General features: G+C 40.2%; 1 protein-coding gene across 3 annotated transcripts; it reads left to right on the forward strand.

The window, feature by feature from the left end:
- Positions 1 to 7073: 7073 nt before the first annotated feature.
- Positions 7074 to 18251, forward strand: LOC114143044 (serine/threonine-protein kinase SBK1). Of its 3 annotated transcripts, XM_028014770.1 has the most exons (5): positions 7903 to 7985; positions 8653 to 8690; positions 10627 to 10792; positions 14086 to 14288; positions 15862 to 18251. In XM_028014770.1, exons 3-5 carry the CDS (start codon positions 10630 to 10632, stop codon positions 16453 to 16455), a joined length of 960 nt encoding a protein of 319 aa, XP_027870571.1. In that variant the 5' UTR covers positions 7903 to 7985; positions 8653 to 8690; positions 10627 to 10629; the 3' UTR covers positions 16456 to 18251. The 3 variants fall into 3 exon arrangements, with proteins under 3 accessions (XP_027870582.1, XP_027870571.1, XP_027870564.1); XM_028014781.1 differs by lacking the exons at positions 7903 to 7985; positions 8653 to 8690 and adding an exon at positions 7074 to 7207; XM_028014763.1 differs by lacking the exon at positions 7903 to 7985 and having other exon boundaries at positions 8385 to 8690.
- Positions 18252 to 18906: the final 655 nt, after the last annotated feature.

Here is an 18906-nt window from a genome sequence, read left to right on the forward strand (position 1 = left end):
TTGAATTTAGTTAACTTCATGCCAAAATAACTAGTTGAATCCTAAAGACAAATTAAATACTGATGTAGCCCATCCTCTCTACATTTCTTTAAAAGTCATGTGTATGGTCTTAGCTGTGAGAAGGGAGGGTATCCTGTAGTGATCTGTCATACAGCAAAGCTTTCATAGCTTTTTTCAAAAATTACTTTTCAAAATGGTGATAAAAACTATCATATGGTCTTAGCTGATTAGTACTTGACTGGTACAGTTTTTGCAAAGTTTTTTTGACATTTGAAAGCTGAAATTAAGCTCTAGAATAACCAAAGACATTGATATGTAGGTACAATAAAGAGCTTCTATCCTCACAGACAGATATTTAAATGTAATATATCCTAAATGTAGGAATTTGGTTTTTCTGTGTGTTAATTTAGTTTCTGTGTCGTCTTGTCTGTCCTGGTTGCTCCCAGCTGGTTGCTCCCTGATTACCTCTTGTGTATTTAATTCCATCTGTGTTTGTGTTTCCCCGTCATGTCGTTGTCTTCGCTGTTGTTTGTCCTGTTGTTCTGTTGTAATGTTTTCCAGGGTCTAAGCTTCTAGCTTCAGTGCTCACCTGTGCTGCCTGGGCTTTTGTGCTCACTGGTTATCTTCATTAAATCATCAAACTCAGTTGTCGCCTCTGTCTCTCTGCATGTGGGTCCACACCTCCACAACCACAAACCATGACACTAAAGGATTTTAGAGAGTAAATGATAGTTTCATTTGAAAAGATTCACAATAATTTAAAGCTTTTTTTTGCTGATGAGAAATTTTAAAATGCTTAACGGAAATATTTGCACGTGTAAGAATTACTAATACTTTGGATTTATGCAGGTGTCTAGAAAATCAATAAACATAAAATGTGAAGACCAAGAATGGAGCCTTGTGGGACCCTCAAAAGAAAGTCAGTCTGACAGGATTTGATCCCATCAACACACAACCTTGATCAGTTTGGTAAAAAAGTACTTTTCTCAAGGGACTGATTATACAAAACGATGAAAGATTAAATAGATCAGGATAAATAGATTACCCTAACCCTAACCCTAATCATTATAGTAGACAATTAGCGCCAAATGTCTCCTTTAAATCTAAAAAGTTTTCACCTGTAGAACTTTGCTTGTCAAGTAATGTTTATTTATTTATATATATATGTATATATCTAAAACCCTGCCTGAGAAGAATAATACCTGAATAAAATGGAGGAAGAGTCAAAAGCAATTCCAAATGCCAGAAATCTAGAGAAGGTGCATGTGAATGTGATGTCAGCGTCGTCGTTGGCCCTGGGTACAGTCATTGGCAGGTCGATATCACAGTTGTTTGTTGGTCTTTTCTATTTCTGTATTTAGAACAGATTCAATGAGTCAGATGTCAAATTGCTTCCTTCTTTTAGCTGTGTCCAAGTTCCAGAGCATCCCAACAGTCTGGATCAATGACCAAGAGAATCACAGACTTGCTATACATCACTGAGGAGAGGACAGGTCCCAGAAATCCTTCTGGGCGTCAGTCACAGCGCGAGCACAGTCATCTATTTAAAGAACTACAACAACAAGTGATGCTAGAAGGATATTAAGTCTGGAATTACATATTAATAGGTTTCATCATTTATTGTTATTATTATTATTATTATTAGTGCAATTTAGCTTTAAATATGTAAGAGTTGCGAAATCTTTTTTTGTGACATAAACTAAGAGTCTGAAAGCTTTATGTGCCTCTGAACTACAAATCTCTGAAAACAAATCCTAATCGCAGCTCAGTAAGGGATGTTGTCCATTTGCTGAAAATATAAAGCTTTAGTAAGCAAATGGTTATGAGTTCATGTGTTTACGTCTCCATTAGACTGACAGATCCAACCACATTGGGATGCCAATCTGTAACCGATCCCGGACAGGCTGTCCTCACCTTCTCTATCAACACGCATGCTGTTGTAAACTCCATTCCTTCTTTCCACCCACTTACTAACATTTCTATATTAAGGTACAGTGCACCCCCCCAGCCACCCACCATGACTATTACAGTGCTTCACATACACATCAGAGGTATGCAGTACTAGACTCATATAGGCTTCATGAACTTATGATGTCCTTCGTTATGACTTCAGTTTTCAGTAAAGTATTTAGATCAAGCACCGAAATGTTTAGAAAGTAATTCCTAAGGAAGCCTGCTGACAACTCACACAGTAATAGAGCAGAGGCGCGCTTTGTGTGAAACAAAATTTTAAAGGAAGCACGAGATCTTCAAACTTTCAAACATGTCGTTTCAGGTTTTATGGAATGAAAAATGATCAAACTCTCTGTTTTCGAAGAGAGTTTGATCACCAGATACAAGCTACAACAGACTCAGACATCTCCCAGGTAACTTGCGTCAGCGTAAGCGCTGCAGTTCTCACACACTTTGCACATAGATTCAAAACTTTTCTGTTAGGATATTACATATTTGCTATTTTCGGTTTGTAGTGTTACTAAATAATAAAATATACTAACGTAAAAACCAGTAAATATCCGTACCCACAATTTTACATAGCGTGTGTGCCATCACACCAAGCTAACAGAGTTCTGACCTTTGAAGCTGTCAGTCCCACAGGGACTCATTGGACCTTTGCAGACATCTAAAGATGACCCTCATGGTTGAACAGACGGTCAAGGAAATTGTGAATGGTGAATTGGACCCTCCGTTTCACACATCAGGAATACCTGAGGTCAAAGTTCAAAAGTTTTCACGTTTGGACATGACACGATGTTAGATGAAACATGTTTTTCAGTACATCCTTCATGTTACAAATGGTAATCTTGGTTATTCTCAGGTGAATAATGATCAGTTATTTTATCCTCATGTTTATAAAAACTGACAATTTAGTCGTCATGGAAACATCTACATAATGACAGACTGTTGGTGGATGATTAGGTGTTTGTTAAAACTTGAGAGCTCAAAAGCAGCAGCTGGAGAATTTGTTAAAGCTGTGAGGGAAAATTGAAACTGTTCATTTGTTTATGTGGAATATATAAATGACCAAAGTACGAGGCGTTCAGCCTGTCACCAAAAGTTTGACTAGAACTATGCAGAACTTTATGTCCAAGATTTCTATTACAGTCATAACGACTCCTGATGACGAGTCTATCAATCAGTCAGCTTTGTTTATACCATTAGGTAGATTTGGTTACATTGAGGTGAGTCAACTTTGTTGCCAATTAAGAAAGTTGGTAGGAAATGACAATAAATATAAATATAATATGATCAAAAGTAGTCTGGTGCTCCATACTTTGAAATATTAAAAATCATAAAAGATATAGGCTAAAACAAAAGTGCGGCCTAAATCACAGTATTCTAAATAGAATAAGATTTTAAAAATAAAAAAAAAACAATATTAAAACTATACTGATTTTGGAAACTTATGGCAACAGGAACAAAACGAGTCAGTGTTGCATTTGGTGATCAAATATCTGCATACAGATAGGAGAAGTCTCAATTCACCATGCACAGGATGAGACACATTTCTTAAAGCTGCAGTAATTTTATTTTAAAAAAAACATGCTTTCTTCATATTTGTTAGAATTATCACTATGGCCTGACAGTATAACCTAATCTGTGAAATAAATCAGACTCCTCTGCCTTTCCCCGATGGTCCTGCTGTCATCTAATCAAATTCAGTGCTCCTGCAGAAACAACCAATCAGAGCCAAGGAGAACTCTGATTGTCAGACCCTCTTGTCTACACACCACTCTCATCCTCCCCTTTGCTCTCTGCGATGCTACAGCTTCTTCTTGACAACTGCCCTTTTGTCAGGAAGGCTGGTTGCCATAGACACAATAAACTGTCTATGTTGTTTTTCTGTCATTAGCACATTGAGGAGCGCATTCACAAGATTGATTGACAGCAATTAGACCCTCCTTTGGTCTCTGATTGGTTGTTTCTGACTGCATTTTTGCAGACAGTAGCAATGGAAGAGGCAGAGGAGCTTATTTTTTAATTATTTATCTGTCTCGTAGCATACTTTCACAGCCCAGTGACAGTTTAAACAAATGTTTAAAATTATGTTTTTGTAAAAGTTACATCCTGCAGCTTTGAGATGGTTGCAGGTAACCTCTGCAAGAAGTACAGAGATTTAGCCTCACCCCACCTGTCGGCTCACTGGGCCATTTTACTACTAGGTTCAAGCCGTTCTTGTTGTTAAGAGATAGAATACCAAACTGGGACACTGAGCAGGACGATAAAACCGAGTCAATAATAATCGGTTTTATCCACAACAGCTGGTAATGCTTGGAGTCTGACGCCATGCTTATATTTGAACTTGCAGCAGGTTCAAGAACAATCAAAGCCAAAATAATAATAAGTGTGTAATGTAGGCAAAATTCCAAAACACTGCTGCCCCTTTTTTTTATAAAACAGAAAAAAAATCAAAGTCTTGTATCAAAACTATCTTTCATCAGAAGAGAAAGTACAATAACCATCCATTCATTGTCAATACTCACTTATCCTTGTGGGTGATGGGGGCTGGTGTCTACCTCCAGTAGTGATTGAACAGGTGGGGTACACCCTACATGGGTCGCCAATCCACCACAAGGAACAAAATGATATGCTGTCATTATTTCACATCAGTCTGTGTTTATTATATCATATTTAGCTACACTATATCCGTTTGCGCTTCCCAACTGTCCTGAGGAACATCATGACCTTTCCAACAAGGCTAGATTGAGATAACTTAAGTGATCAGGCGGTTTTTGACTACAGTACTATAGATGAAGTACTCTCCAAACAGACTTTTCCCTCATGTTATTCTTGTCTTTGCACCACAACACAGCTGCCCTCCAATATTGCAGGATTACCCTGTAAATAATAAGCAACAGGAACTTCATTCGCAAATTAGTGGCAGGAAGAGGAAAGTTACAAAACATTTCAACATGAAACTTGACTTGGAGAGAGATTTTGAAATGATATTTCCCTTTTTTTTGTACATGGTTATTAATTCACTGCTTAATTTCTGCTTTTGTCTGCTGCTACAGTTTTACTCTTTTTGCATATTGATTGATCATCTTGAAACTGTTCCTCTTTCCTGTTCCTCTTTGGTAATTAAGAGAAAACCAAAGCTAATCAGTCTGGCTATGCAACGTATCCTTACAAGCAATAAACTGCTGTTTAGGAATGAGCTGAGTCACAACAGTACTGTTTGGACCATGAGTGATGTGGTCGTCTCACTGCCTCACGAACTTGACTGACTACAGAGGCCAGAGGAATGTCACGGATCAGACAAGTGCATCGCAACTTCCTGCATAGGGTCTAATTCTTTACATGAAAACTAATTCCAAAACGTTACCAAAATAAATTGTCTCGACCAATACACTGAGCTGCGACGTCAGTTCTCACACCTCTGTAACTGAATTCTTCCAGGACATGGAGGACAGAAGCGGGAACGTCTGGAGGCTGGACGTTTGGACTCTGGCGCCTTGAGGACTACTCAGCACTGTCCTAGAAGGAAAAGATGTCAAGTATGACATTAACCCGTCTATGTGGTGACAGCGTAACATGATGATCACAAATTTCAGAACACACTCCACTACATAACTACAATTACTCACTCTGGCTGTAAACTCATCCAGCAGTAGCTGGGAGCTTTCATTAGGAGGTTTCGGACATTCTACATATAGCTTCGTGTTACCTGCCTCAGAATGTTAAAGCTGTATGGTTATGTCGAGTAGATAATTAAATTTAGGTGTCTTGTCAAATAACACACAGACATTCTGGCTGTTATTTCCAATAAAATGACCTCTGTAGTTTGAAGCTAAGCTATGAGTTCTTCACACCTCATTAAACTCCAGCAGGATTAACAAAGTATCTGTTTCTCGGGATCATTTGTTTAGTTTGGGAGCTTGGTTCCCCCAAAAATACCCACTATGACATGAAGACAGTGTTGAGTGAGTTACCAGCAATTGAAGCATAGATTAACGCACACGTTTACTCTCACACTGGTACAACAACACCCTCATTAAGTCTTCCTGGGATGAAGGTGACATACTGAGGGATTTATTTCACATGAGTGGCACTACTTGAGTGCATTCCCAATTCAGAGCCTTGATGAAAGTACTAGGCTCCTTGGGAAAATTGGGAATGTCAGTCATTATCGAACGAATGAAGGCACAGTCAGTGAAAACATTTGTAATTCTGGATGGAGTTTGCACTTTAGGAGGGTATAAAATGCTAAGATATGTCGCACCGCAAGGCGGAGTGAAACAGGAGCAGTATCTGTAGCTGTCACTGCTAAACCTTGGTCATGGTTTGTTTTGTTTGGCTGAAGCACTGGTCAAAAGATCAAGTGAAGATACTAAGACAGTAGAAAAAGAAAAACCAAAAGAACTTTTTAAATTTAAGAATGTCAGGATGTGTGAGTTTTTAAAAAACAAAAAAGACAAATAGACACATTTTACCTTCCACAGAAAATCAGTGAATAGATAAATCTGCAAAAACTGAATCACCAAAAATTGGGGTTCCACTGTACTTAACCAAATAACACATTTGTCTTGTAAAGAACCTTTGCTGTGTATTATAGCTATATGAATAAAGTTAACTGATTTGATTTATCCTCTATTAATGTCAATTTGTTTCTATGGCACAAAAACAACAGATGTTGACCAACATACAGTACAATTTGATTAAATAAAGCAAGATAACAACAATAATAACAAGATACTTAAAAGTAAGGTTAATCTAAAATACAAATGTACTCCATAACTGTCATTATATAATAAACTCTAACTGTTTGAATCAAATACCAAAGAATAAAAATAGGTCTTGAAAAAAGATACAAATGTCAAGAAAGTCCTGATAAATACTGACAATCCTCTGCAAAATTGTATGAATGTTCTATGAATGTTCTATGATAAAAACTCATGAACCATAGGAAGGAAGATAAAACCTATGGTGTTACCCTCAGAACCTTTAACAATCCCTGTCTGTGCATCCAGATTTTTTAAGTTCCCACATGACTGGAACTGAGATCTATAAAATCCTTCGCTGTCCTGTTATTTTAGAAGTACGCTCATGTCGCCGAGCAGTTGCCATGTGGTCATTAAACCTAGCAACAGTACCACTGGGTCTTTCTGAGAGCCTCCAGTTGGCCATCCAGCTCACCTGGTCTGTTGGACCAGTCCCTCCCTGGACATCATTTTCAATCTGACTTTCAGACTGATCATCTCACAGTAAGGTTGGATCTTCTTTTCATTGTCTGCACTTAGATAAGTTAGTTACATAAAACAATTTAGACGTTTTTATATGTTGCTTTAATGGTCTCTGAGGAGTTACTAGGTCTGACCACATATTACATTTTCTGGTTCTTTGTTCTAGAGTGGGGGGTGTTGCTGAGGTCAGGGCATCATGTCTGACTATTGTCATAGTAGTAATATCATTGTATAATTTGTTCTGCTGATCTTACGTTTTATTTTACTAATTAGTAGATTAGTGTTGAAATTATTTTTCAGTTTTTCATTCCCTTTTCCTACCTTCATTATTAGTTGATTTGGTTCTTGATTACTCATTGCTTTTAGACCAGTAGATTCCATTATTGGTAGTTTAGGCAAAGAAGTTAATTGGCAAAATATATGACTGTTTTGAGCTATTTTCTTAATAAATTCTCAGACTGTATTAGAAAACATTCAAGTGAAATGTAGCTTCTGTCCAGTAACGTTGAATTCATTCTTTCATGAGAAGCTGAAAGTGTTTGACTAGTTATTCCAGGTACTCTGGTGGTGCTCCTGCTGTTCTTCTATTAGTTAAACGAAACTTCAACTACTATATGTTAATAACTTCCTTAATAATAAATTATTAATCACAATAATATGCTAGCTAAGCCAGACATTTCTGCAATTTTTGTCATCCAACACTAAATAGGACCATTTTCGCCATGTTTACCAACCTCCTGAAGACCAATGGGCCTTATGTGGACCAAAACCCAGTCATTATACATTGGACAGCCTTTGTTTTAGGTGAGCGGTTAGGTTTAGAGGTAAGGCATGAATTACATCTGGTTAAGGTTAGGAAAATACTGCTACTGGTTAGGATGAGTGAAAATGTCTGGACTGCGCATAAAGTCCTAATATGCATAGACATTCTAAATAGTTGGGGTGTGCGTGTGTGTGTGTGCGCGTTTGTTTGTAATACCTTATGGGGACCATTTTCGTGACACATACTAAGTTGTGGGGACCCACTGCTCCTTGTGGGGACAGAAGCCTGGTCCCCACAAAGGGGAAACACTGTTTTTGGGTCAAGGGTTAGATTTAGGACTAAGGTGTGAATTGAGTATTGGTTAGGGTTAGGATAAGGGTGAGGTATAAGCTGTAGAAATGAATGGAAGTCAATGGAAAGTCCCCACAAAGATAGCCATGCGTGTGTGTGGGCATGTGCAGGGGTGTATTTGTGTGTGTGTGTCTTTTGCAGAGCCAGCTTGTAATCAGCTGTTAAAGTTGGCTCTGATGTTTCACAGCATTTGAACACACCGCAGTGAGCGGGACAGTGCAGAGCTTCCAGAGCTACTCTTGCTGCAGCAGCTCTAGTGAAATTGGAAGAGGGAATAAGGAAGATATTGATTCAGCATTTGCAGAGTATATTTACCAGCTGTAGACATTCTGTTCATTTGCACTGCTTGCTATTCAAATTCCAGTGACTGTGTTTGGGAGCAGCCGTGAAAAAAGGTAAGCATAAAGAGGTTTAAAGATATTATCAGTATCTACTCATTGTTAACATCAATGTAACAACAGCAGCTCAGAGTTTAATAACTTATCATTGACATATGTGGAAAAAATCTCAGTCTTCCAGGTACATGCTGGATAGTTTACTGTATGTGTCATTAAACCCATATAAGTAATGATGACAACATTGTTAAAAAAAAGAGTGAATTTTCAGAAATTAACTGAAGAAACTAAAACAATAGTAGTCGATAAATATACATTTAAACAGTATAGGTTTAAACCAATACATTGACATCATTATGTGCTACTATAATTATTAGTTATCTTGACTTTTGGTTATTTTTGTAAATTACACATGTAAAAAAAAGTTACATCTTTTAGTAGATTATGTGATAAGGATCCTAACCAAGAATAGGACAACACATGCTGTGTACATGACAGCGACAAGACCACATGATTACCCATCACCACCTAATATATATATATATATATATATGTGTGTGTGTGTGTGTATATATTGTGTAGAGGTTCGACTGAAAGCTGGAAAAAAAAAAGAGGAAAAAAGGTTGTTGTGTAATATTTACCTAGTTCCATTTTGTGTATATATATATATATATATATATATATATATATATATATATATATATATATATATATATATATATATATACTTATAAATACTTATATATACTTATATATACTTATAAATCATCTTTACTGTCATCTAGGCTCAATAAAGGGAAAAACAATTTTGGCAAGAAAGAATTGTTACTTTCTGTACTTCACTCTGGTTCATGTATGTTTTGTGGTTTGGCTTTAGCTTGTTGGTCTGTTAAAGAACATTTGAAGCAATTGAAAATGTGACCGGCACTGCCCTGACAACCTTACATGTACTTTAAAGAAGTGAGCTTGGCACTTCCCCTTATCTTGGTTTGATGAGGTCAAGTGACTTAATCTTGTGTGAAACTAATTCTCAGAATTTGTGTTCAAGTACCACATTTGAGACACCATAGATCATGACACCATGCTCTGAATTACAGAAGCAACAAATTAGAGGCTTCTGTCTGTTTTATAGCTGTTCAGGTTAACAAAGTTAAAATGGTTAGAAGGGAGTCACTGTCGATGCTTTTGGACTCAGGATTGTACATTGCAGCAAGAAGGTCCTGGGTTCGATTCCCGGCCCGGGGTCTTTCTGCATGGAGTTTGTTTGTTCTCCCTGTCCATGCGTGAGTTCTCTCCAGGTACTCCAGCTTCCTACCAGAGTCCAAAAACATGACTGTTAGGTCAATTGGTCTTTCTAAATTCTCCCTAGGTGTGAGTGTGTGTGTGCATGGTTGTTTGTCCTGTCTGTTTCTGTGACAGACTGGTGACCTGTCCAGGGTGACCCCGCCTCTCGCCCAGAACGTTAGCTGGAGATAGACACCAGCACCCCTCCTGACCCCATTAGGGACAAGGGTGTAAGAAAATGGATGGATGGAGATATATACATATATATATATATATATATATATATATATATACTGCTCAAAAAAATAAAGGGAACACTTTAAGTGTTAAACACCTGTTTAAGTGTTCCCTTTATTTTTTTGAGCAGTGTATAAACAAACTTCAGTTATGAAGAGATTTTGTTCAAACAGGCATTACATCAAACAACATAGAAAGAATCTTTTCTTTAACGCAGATCAGCATAATGGAAATAAAAGCTTTAAATTGTTAGGAGATAGAGAAAATGTATCTTTTGTTTCAGTAAAAAGCTTTTTTTGAATCAAAGTTACTTTCCATTAAATTTGGATTAAGTTAGATATTTACTTGATGCTAGAACTCAGGTAAATGCATGCACAAACAGGCAAATTAGATATTTTTTAAAGCTGAGCCCTGTCTTTTACATCTTATGCAAGCAAAGAAAAAAACTAATTTATTCATGTTATGTTTTCGGAAGGAGATGATTGAGCTGGGTCTCGCTGAAGGGTGCCTCATCGATGAGCTGATGGAGCTGACGTCTCAGAGCATCGGTCAGCTGGAGATCCAGGAACATTTCAACATCATCAAGGAGATCGGACGGGGAAAATATGGCAAAGTGTTGCTGGTCACCCATCGTTTTAGGGGTATGCGTTATTACTATTGTAGCCTCTGGGGGCAGTTTATTTAAATCAAAGTGGAAAGATATTACAAAATGTACATTCATGTAAAGCATTATTCATCAAGTCTTTTTATTCTTTTTATTCATAAATTACCAAATATTATTTGTCTAAATTTCTGTAGAAACATTACTGGATAGCTATGAATTTTCCAATCTCAAAACAGTCCTATTTAGGAAACATCGTTGAACTATTGAGCTATATTATGGAATTCTGCAAAAGATAACTCTGTTAAAATTGTCATGATCTGTGTTTTTCCTTGTTTATTTAGAGTTTTCTGTGTCGTTAAGTCTCTTCGTTGTCCTGTCCTCCCCTTGATTGTTCCCAGGTGTGTCTCGTCTCTGTGATTACCCTCCCGTGTATTTAACTCCACCTGTGTTCCTTGTTCCTCGTCGGGTCCTCGTCTATGTCTAGTCAGTTCGTCGTCAGTGTTTCCTTGTGCCTGCTGTTCGTTGTTTTGACTGGCTTTCCGTAATTAAAACACCATATTCATCATACCTGCCTCCGCTGCATCTGCCTCACCACCCTTCACCACACCGCTTCATGACAGTAGGACCCGACCATACCGATGGTGAGAATGCAGCACGACCAAGAGGCATGGTTCCAGCAGCAGTTGGAGTTGGCTCAGCGGGATCTCTACAGGGACGTAGAGATCCTGCCATCTCCGCTGCTGCTGGAAGAGATGGGACTGGAATCAGACTACACCCTGGCGATTAACCAGTGTCTGATGCGACCAGTCACCACCCCAGAGCCCACCGGATGCCGCCCCCGCCGTTACTCACGCCGGGGAAGACAGCGACGTGAGCCGCCGGTGAACCCGGCCCCTCGTCGCCTTCCGGTTCCGTCACCTCCGCGTTCAGCCCGGAGACGGCGACGTGAGCCGCCGGTGGACCCGGCCCCTCGTCGCCTTCCGGATGCGCCACCTCCGCGACCAGCTCGGAGACAGCGACGTGCGCCGCCGGTGGATCCGGCCCCTCATCGCTTTCCGGAGCTAACCCCGCCGCAGCCGGTCCCGAGGCTTCGCTCCGGCCCGCCTCCGCAGCCGGTTCCCAGGCTTCGTCCCGGCTCGCCGCCGCAGCCAATTCCCAGGCTTCGTCCCGGCTCGCCGCCGCGGCCGGCCCCGAGGCTCCGCCCCGGCTCGCCCCCGCAGCCGGCCCCGAGGCTCCGCCCCGGCTCGCCCCCGCAGCCGGCCCCGAGGCTCCGCCCCGGCGTTCCTCCAGAGACTCCCTGCGTTCCTCCTGAGACCCTGACCTTCTGCGTTCCTCCTGAGACCCTGACCTTCTGCGTTCCTCCTGAGACCCTGACCTCCTGCGTTCCTCCTGAGACCCTGACCTCCTGCGTTCCTCCTGAGACCCTGACCTCCTGCGTTCCTCCTGAGACCCTGACCTCCTGCGTTCCTCCTGAGACCCTGACCTTCTGCGTTCCTCCTGAGACCCCGACCTTCTGCGTTCCCTCCGAGACCCCGACCTTCTGTGTTCCCACTGAGACCCCCTGTGCTCCACCAGAGACCCTGCCTCGGGGGGCTCGTCGTCGCCGTCTGTGGGCGGCCCCCGGGACTCCCCGTTGCCACCTCCGGCGCCGCGGACGGCCGCTAGACCGCCTCCGGGGTTCCCGCCTCCAGCGCCGCGGGCGACCGCCGGACCGCCTCTGTGGTTCCCGCCTCCAGCGCCGCGGGCGACCGCCGGACCGCCTCCGGGGTTCCCGCCTCCAGCGCCGCGGACGACCGCCGGACCGCCTCCGTGGTTCCCGGCTCCAGCGCCGCGGACGACCGCCGGACCGCCTCCGTGGTTCCCGCCTCCAGCGCCGCGGACGACCGCCGGACCACCTCCGTGGTTCCCGCCGCCGCGGACGACCGCCGGACCACTTCAGTGGTTCCCGCCTCCTTTGCCTCCGCCCACCCTGTGGGTAGTTTTTTTTTTTGTTGTTTATGGACTCTTGGCCCTTCTTGTTTTTCCGCCCACGATGGTGGGTTGTTTTTTGTTAGTTTGGACTCTGGCCCACCGTCCGGCACCCCTCCACCCACCCTTGTTGGGTTTTTTGGTTTTTTTTTTCCTTGGGCGTCTGGTAGCCGCCCTTGAGGGGGGGGGGTACTGTCATGATCTGTGTTTTTCCTTGTTTATTTAGAGTTTTCTGTGTCGTTAAGTCTCTTCGTTGTCCTGTCCTCCCCTTGATTGTTCCCAGGTGTGTCTCGTCTCTGTGATTACCCTCCCGTGTATTTAACTCCACCTGTGTTCCTTGTTCCTCGTCGGGTCCTCGTCTATGTCTAGTCAGTTCGTCGTCAGTGTTTCCTTGTGCCTGCTGTTCGTTGTTTTGACTGGCTTTCCGTAATTAAAACACCATATTCATCATACCTGCCTCCGCTGCATCTGCCTCACCACCCTTCACCACACCGCTTCATGACAAAAATATGATGTTCCTGGTTTTTCCTCTATGTCCTAGGAAGTCCCACAAGGTTCTGTAATTGGCCATTACACAACTATAGTCAAACCAACAACTATTCTGTATTCTTGTGTAGAATCTGTTATTTTTCTCTTTAAAAAAATCTACAGCTAATGGCCCTGTAAAGACATGTTAATCATTTCAAACTGGTTCTGAACTGTTTCACAACTAAACTGGTGTTGATCCACAAACCTCGCTGTGAAAGTGTGAAACTCTTTTCTTCTGATCATACTTCAACTGTTAGTTTCAAACTTCAGTTATTTGCTAATCTGGGTCTATGTACATGGAATTAACCAATAAAATCAATATTTATTTGCTATTTATTTACTCTATGAACGGAGCCTGAAAGTTGTTTTTTTGAAGTACTGTTCATTATTTCTCTCAAAAAGAAAAATTCAAGGTGTGTTTTTATTTTGTGTTTCGAAACCACACGGTGTAGAAAAAAATCTCTCTCTAAAAGTTAGCAAAGCTAGTTATGATATCTTTGAAGACTCATAAAGTCAAAAATCCTGTACAGGGGAACCGCGATTATCAAACGGCAGCTGAAAAACTTTAACATTTTGATCAGAGATACTCAGCTGAACTCTTTTAGCTGTATGGTGCCTTATGAGTCAGTGAGTAAAGCAGTTAACTGGTAAAGCTAGACGAAGTATACAGATTAACGCAGATCACAGAACTGAAAAACCAGCAGGGGTCAGTATATGGAAATAAACTGGAAGAGATCTCAATGTTCCTCTGTGGCAAAACAAGTACGAAACCTGAAGGAAGCAGTAACGGTGTTTGTTTCCGTCGGTGATGACTGCACTGTGGTTGGTCTGCAGGGACTCCAATGGCCCTGAAAGTGATGCCTAAAGCCTCCACTAAACTGCAGGGCTTTCTACGAGAGTACTGCATCTCCTTACACCTGTCCTGCCACCCCTGCATTGTGGGCCTGTTTGGCATCGCCTTCCAGTCTAAAGAGCACTACTGCTTCGCCCAGGAGCTGGTCATTGGGAGGGATCTGTTTGCCGTCATCAAGCCAAAGGTGAGAAGTCATTCATTGTTTAAGCGAGACTTATGACAGAGCTGATGCTATATTTAGAAACATTTTGGGGTGAATGTTGACTGTGGGTCAAAATGCTTCTAATGCAGCTGAAGTTAAAACTTTCAGAATGTCAGCTATATGAATATATATACCGGGCGATAGATGAAAATGTTTAGAATTACTGACACAAACCAGAGTTTTGAAAATCAACAGAAATGATGAGAAATAGATCTCCTTATGATTAAAACAGATAATTCCTACACACACCTCTTGCATGTTACACTGAATCTATTCAAAATAGTCAACATCTCTGAAACGCAGGCCTACATCAACACACACCAGAGAATAATTAACATGATCTCAAGTTCTAATACTGTCCATAATTCAATAAAAGGTTTCCTGTCTTAGCAATATGTTTCAATACAGAGTTTGTAAATATTTAGTATCAATTAGTAGCATTAGAGGAGGAAGCACCATAAAAAGCCCCTTCAGAGTCCAATGCTTTCTAAATAGCTGGTTTGGTTTCACTGCTACACCTGGGCTGAAAGCATTAGTGCTGAAAGCATTAGTCGCCCCCTTGTGGTGGCTGAAGTTTGTGGCGCCCTAACAAAATAAAATGGTCAGAAAAATTATAATATAAATACAAAATGGCATTTTTGCTTATTTATCTTAACATACAAATAGTGTAATAAAGCAGCACAGCTACCTGTAAGTTAAATAGCAGCACCCTGACATTCCTGAGCCATTGTTGTAAAGGAAATGCAAAGATTTGAAGGATTGTTTATGTTCCTTTTGTCATGTAGTAAACATTTAAACAGATAATCCTTATTTGAAAAAAATGCCTTCAGTAAGGTCTGTAATCTAACAGTCACTTAAATGACAGATTTTTACTACTAAGCCATATCACTCAATCAATCAATCAAATCCATTTGCAACATGATAGTCCAGAGCGTGTTACATTATAAAAACACAAAAATAAAAACATCATAAAAACAATGCCCAGTCACCATTTAAGAAACCAGTAAAGCTGTATTTTGTGGAGTGCCATCATCAAAGTTTATATAAAGTATGTTTATCAATGCTCCATTTTTGGAGGTGGGGTTCTAGTCTTTATTTAAAGGAACATGTGGTGCATGTTTTTGTTTGTACCATTAATAAAGATTAGTGTAGTGATATGGAATTTTCATGTATGACCTTGAACATCTCATTATTTGTGAACCCTATAGAGAGTTACAGGTAACCAATATAAACCCATCGGTATTTAAATGACATACAGTACATACGATTTCATAAAATGTAATGGCTCAGGTTTTCCACCAGGTGGAACTGATACTCTGCTTTAAACCAATGACTTGTAGATTGTTCCAACACATTGACATCTGGTGACAAAAACAAACAGTTGGATAAATCAAATAAAATCAAAGAAACATACAAATATGGAAATGTTCATTGATTTTTGCTGCATGAAACATTCACACTTAAATTGCGTTTTGGATTTCAAATAAAAACAAACTGGAACAAATTTAAATACGTGATGCAACAATAGAAATGTATATTCTCTTTCTTCATCCAGGTGGGAATCCCGGAGTCGTCAGTAAAACGCTGCGTCCTCCAGATCTCCAGTGCGCTGGAGTTCATCCACAGCCACGGTCTGGTCCACCGGGATGTCAAGCCTGAAAACATCCTGCTGCTGGACACTCACTGCCGTCAGGTCAAGCTGGCAGACTTTGGCCTCGCCCAGAAGAGAGGAACCCTCATTCGCTTCATCACAGGGACTTTGCCGTACATGGCCCCGGAACTTTGCAGCGTGGCTCTGTTGGACAACCAGAAAGAGGTGACAGTGCCTCCTCTGAGCGTGGAGCCCAGCTTGGACACCTGGGCCTTTGCAGTGGTCATCTACTGCATCCTGACCGGTTACTTTCCATGGGAGCGTTGCATGGACTCGGACAGCTTCTATCAGGAGTTTGCCGACTGGTGCGAGACGAAGAAGAAAGTTTATGTGGAGGATGACGTCCCTCCTCTGTGGAGGAGGTTCACCCCAGAGGCTATGGAGATGTTCAGTCTGCTTCTGGCTCCAGACGCTTCACAGAGGAGTTCAGCAGGAGCAGTGAGAGCGTACGTGGAAAAAGACTGGCTGAGAAAAGACCATGGCAACGAGCTGCTCTAGATAAATGTACAGAGTGTGCCCTTATTTGGAGGCATGTTGTGTAGGAAAATATGTTGATTAATATTAAACCAAAAGAATGGAGGTAGTTTGTGTTTACTCGCGTCGTAATTAAAAGAAAAAAAATTTTATTCGGTTCGATTAAAAGTTTCAATGTGGCATACCAAAGGTAGACATCATTTAAATATAAATCATTGGGTTTTTTTAATTTCCATTATTATTTTAGATAATGGAAGACAATGACAGCGATTTCCTGCCTTCAGCTGTCACTATCTACAATAACTCTGAAGAATTTAATTAATATGAGTTACAGCTACATTTAATTTCCCTTTGAGATGAATAAAGTATTTTTGAATTAAATTTGAATTGAATTAAGTATATGTATCACAGAACAACATTTCTGATTCAAAAGGATGAATCAGAAACCTTTGGAAGAAAGATTTTTCTTTTTTTTTTTACATAAGAACAATGTACAAAATAAAAAAAGAAAATACATTTCAAATTCTCTGAAATACAAATGATTTGATCCAAAACATTAGCTAGTCATGTAAAAATCTTCTCCTGAATAGCTCATGTATAGCTACTGTATTTTTTACAAAATAATATTGTTTGAAATTAATATTTCAAATCTAATAGGTGCAGTTTTGTTATATGTTATGTGAAACATGTGATTTTAGTTTGAGCAATTTTTTCACCTGGACAACCTGGATGCTGACGTTGCCAGCAGTAAACTAAAATGACCACAGGACATTTTCCAATCTTCTGACATTTATGGACAACTCTGATGGACAGTAACCTTTAGTCCTGGAGCTCTTTGTATTGTTTTTTTTAAAGACCCTAAAAGATCATTTTTATCTTCTGTCTGACAAAACGTGGCTCTGAACTTTAGGAGCCTTTGAAGATCTGTGACCCTAGTCGGGTCGAGGACGGCAGGTGTGTGGCTGTTGGAAATCCTTATGGAGAAACCTTTCATAAATAAGGACACACACACACACGCCCACCCACGCACACACACAAGCACAAATGTGTTTAGATTGAAGTGTTTTCAGATACACTATGTTGGGCTGTGGTTACATCCTGTGTTAGCTAGTACTGTGTACCTTTTTGTTGAACAGTTACTATTTAGTAATATAATACAAACATCAGTTTATGATAGACTGTGTGGGTGTAGCTCTGTGTTTTCATGTGTGCTTGTTCACGAAAAACATTTATGTTCTTTGTTTTAAGAAGCAAATTAAAGAACATTCTTGCTTTATTTTGCTTCAATATTTTAAAGAACATATTGTTCTTTAAAATATTATTAGTTCAGCGTTTTTCTACGTTTCTGAAGTGAATGTAACAGTAAATCTAAGTAATTAATGAGAACTCTTGATGTCTTGTTGCAAACTTTAAACAGGGCTTCATATGACATCTCAATATTGGATTTCTACTTGCCATTTTTCTGTGAAGCTCAGATTGATAGAATGGATGTTAAGCTGTCAGCATTCTATCAAGTCAGAGTTCTTCGTTCAGATACCTCGTGTTTCTTGGTTGCTTTTTTCATTAATGCTCTTTTTGCCCAACCTGTCAGATTAAGTAAGACAGAATGTTGTGCTTGCTAATCTTGTTTCCCTTTCTCTAGTTCAGCTCTCAGTGTGTTATCTTCGGTCTACTGTTAAATATTCCCCTGATTAGACTCACCTGGTTCCCATGCCATTGATCACTTCTTTTCTGTGTTTAAGCTCCTTGGCCAATTTGTGAGAGAACTTTATTTGTCTTAATTTGTTCCATCATTAAATCTCTTCACCTCTCTGCCTCCAGTCTGCCTACATTTGGGTCAATGCATTTCTAGTCAAAACCTAGAAAAGACTTTTGACTAGACTGGTTTTCTGGTCTGTTCGCCGTGTATTTTTGCATAAAGCAGCTTTACAGGAAACACGTCACACAAGACATATTTTGTTTGATAAAATCTTATGTTAATCACTGTCTATTTTTCAGCAAACCTTCCAAAGCTTGCCAGCATCACGTTTCACTGCAATTCAACTTTTAGGTGGAACATTTATTCTCCGAAAGACTTCAGTATCATTCAGAATGAATCAACCATCAGATTCATGCTCTGATACCTTCAACGTCCCAAAAGAGTCCCTTGATCATTTTGGGAAATTACAGTGCCAGTGTGCGAAAAGAATATCAAGCCAAACATTCACCTTCGTCCTCAATGACTGTTGGTCTTTCTGAGAAAATGCCTTCTGTAAATTATGAAAAGTCAACAGTATGAAGAATTGTTCAAAATTTTGTACTTTTCTTTTCTTTTCTTTTTTTTTTTAGAAAAGCATCTCTGAATGGATCCCATCATACATCAGGCCCTCAAATTCTGGGAACAGTCAGAATAGCAAAGTTACACTCAGTCTCATAAAGATTTAATAGGAGGGTCTGCTAACGTTGCTATCCTAAGAGCCATTTTTATGCTCAGTA

This window comes from Xiphophorus couchianus, chromosome 1, assembly GCF_001444195.1.
Source record: "Xiphophorus couchianus chromosome 1, X_couchianus-1.0, whole genome shotgun sequence".
NCBI classification, from domain to species: domain Eukaryota; kingdom Metazoa; phylum Chordata; class Actinopteri; order Cyprinodontiformes; family Poeciliidae; genus Xiphophorus; species Xiphophorus couchianus.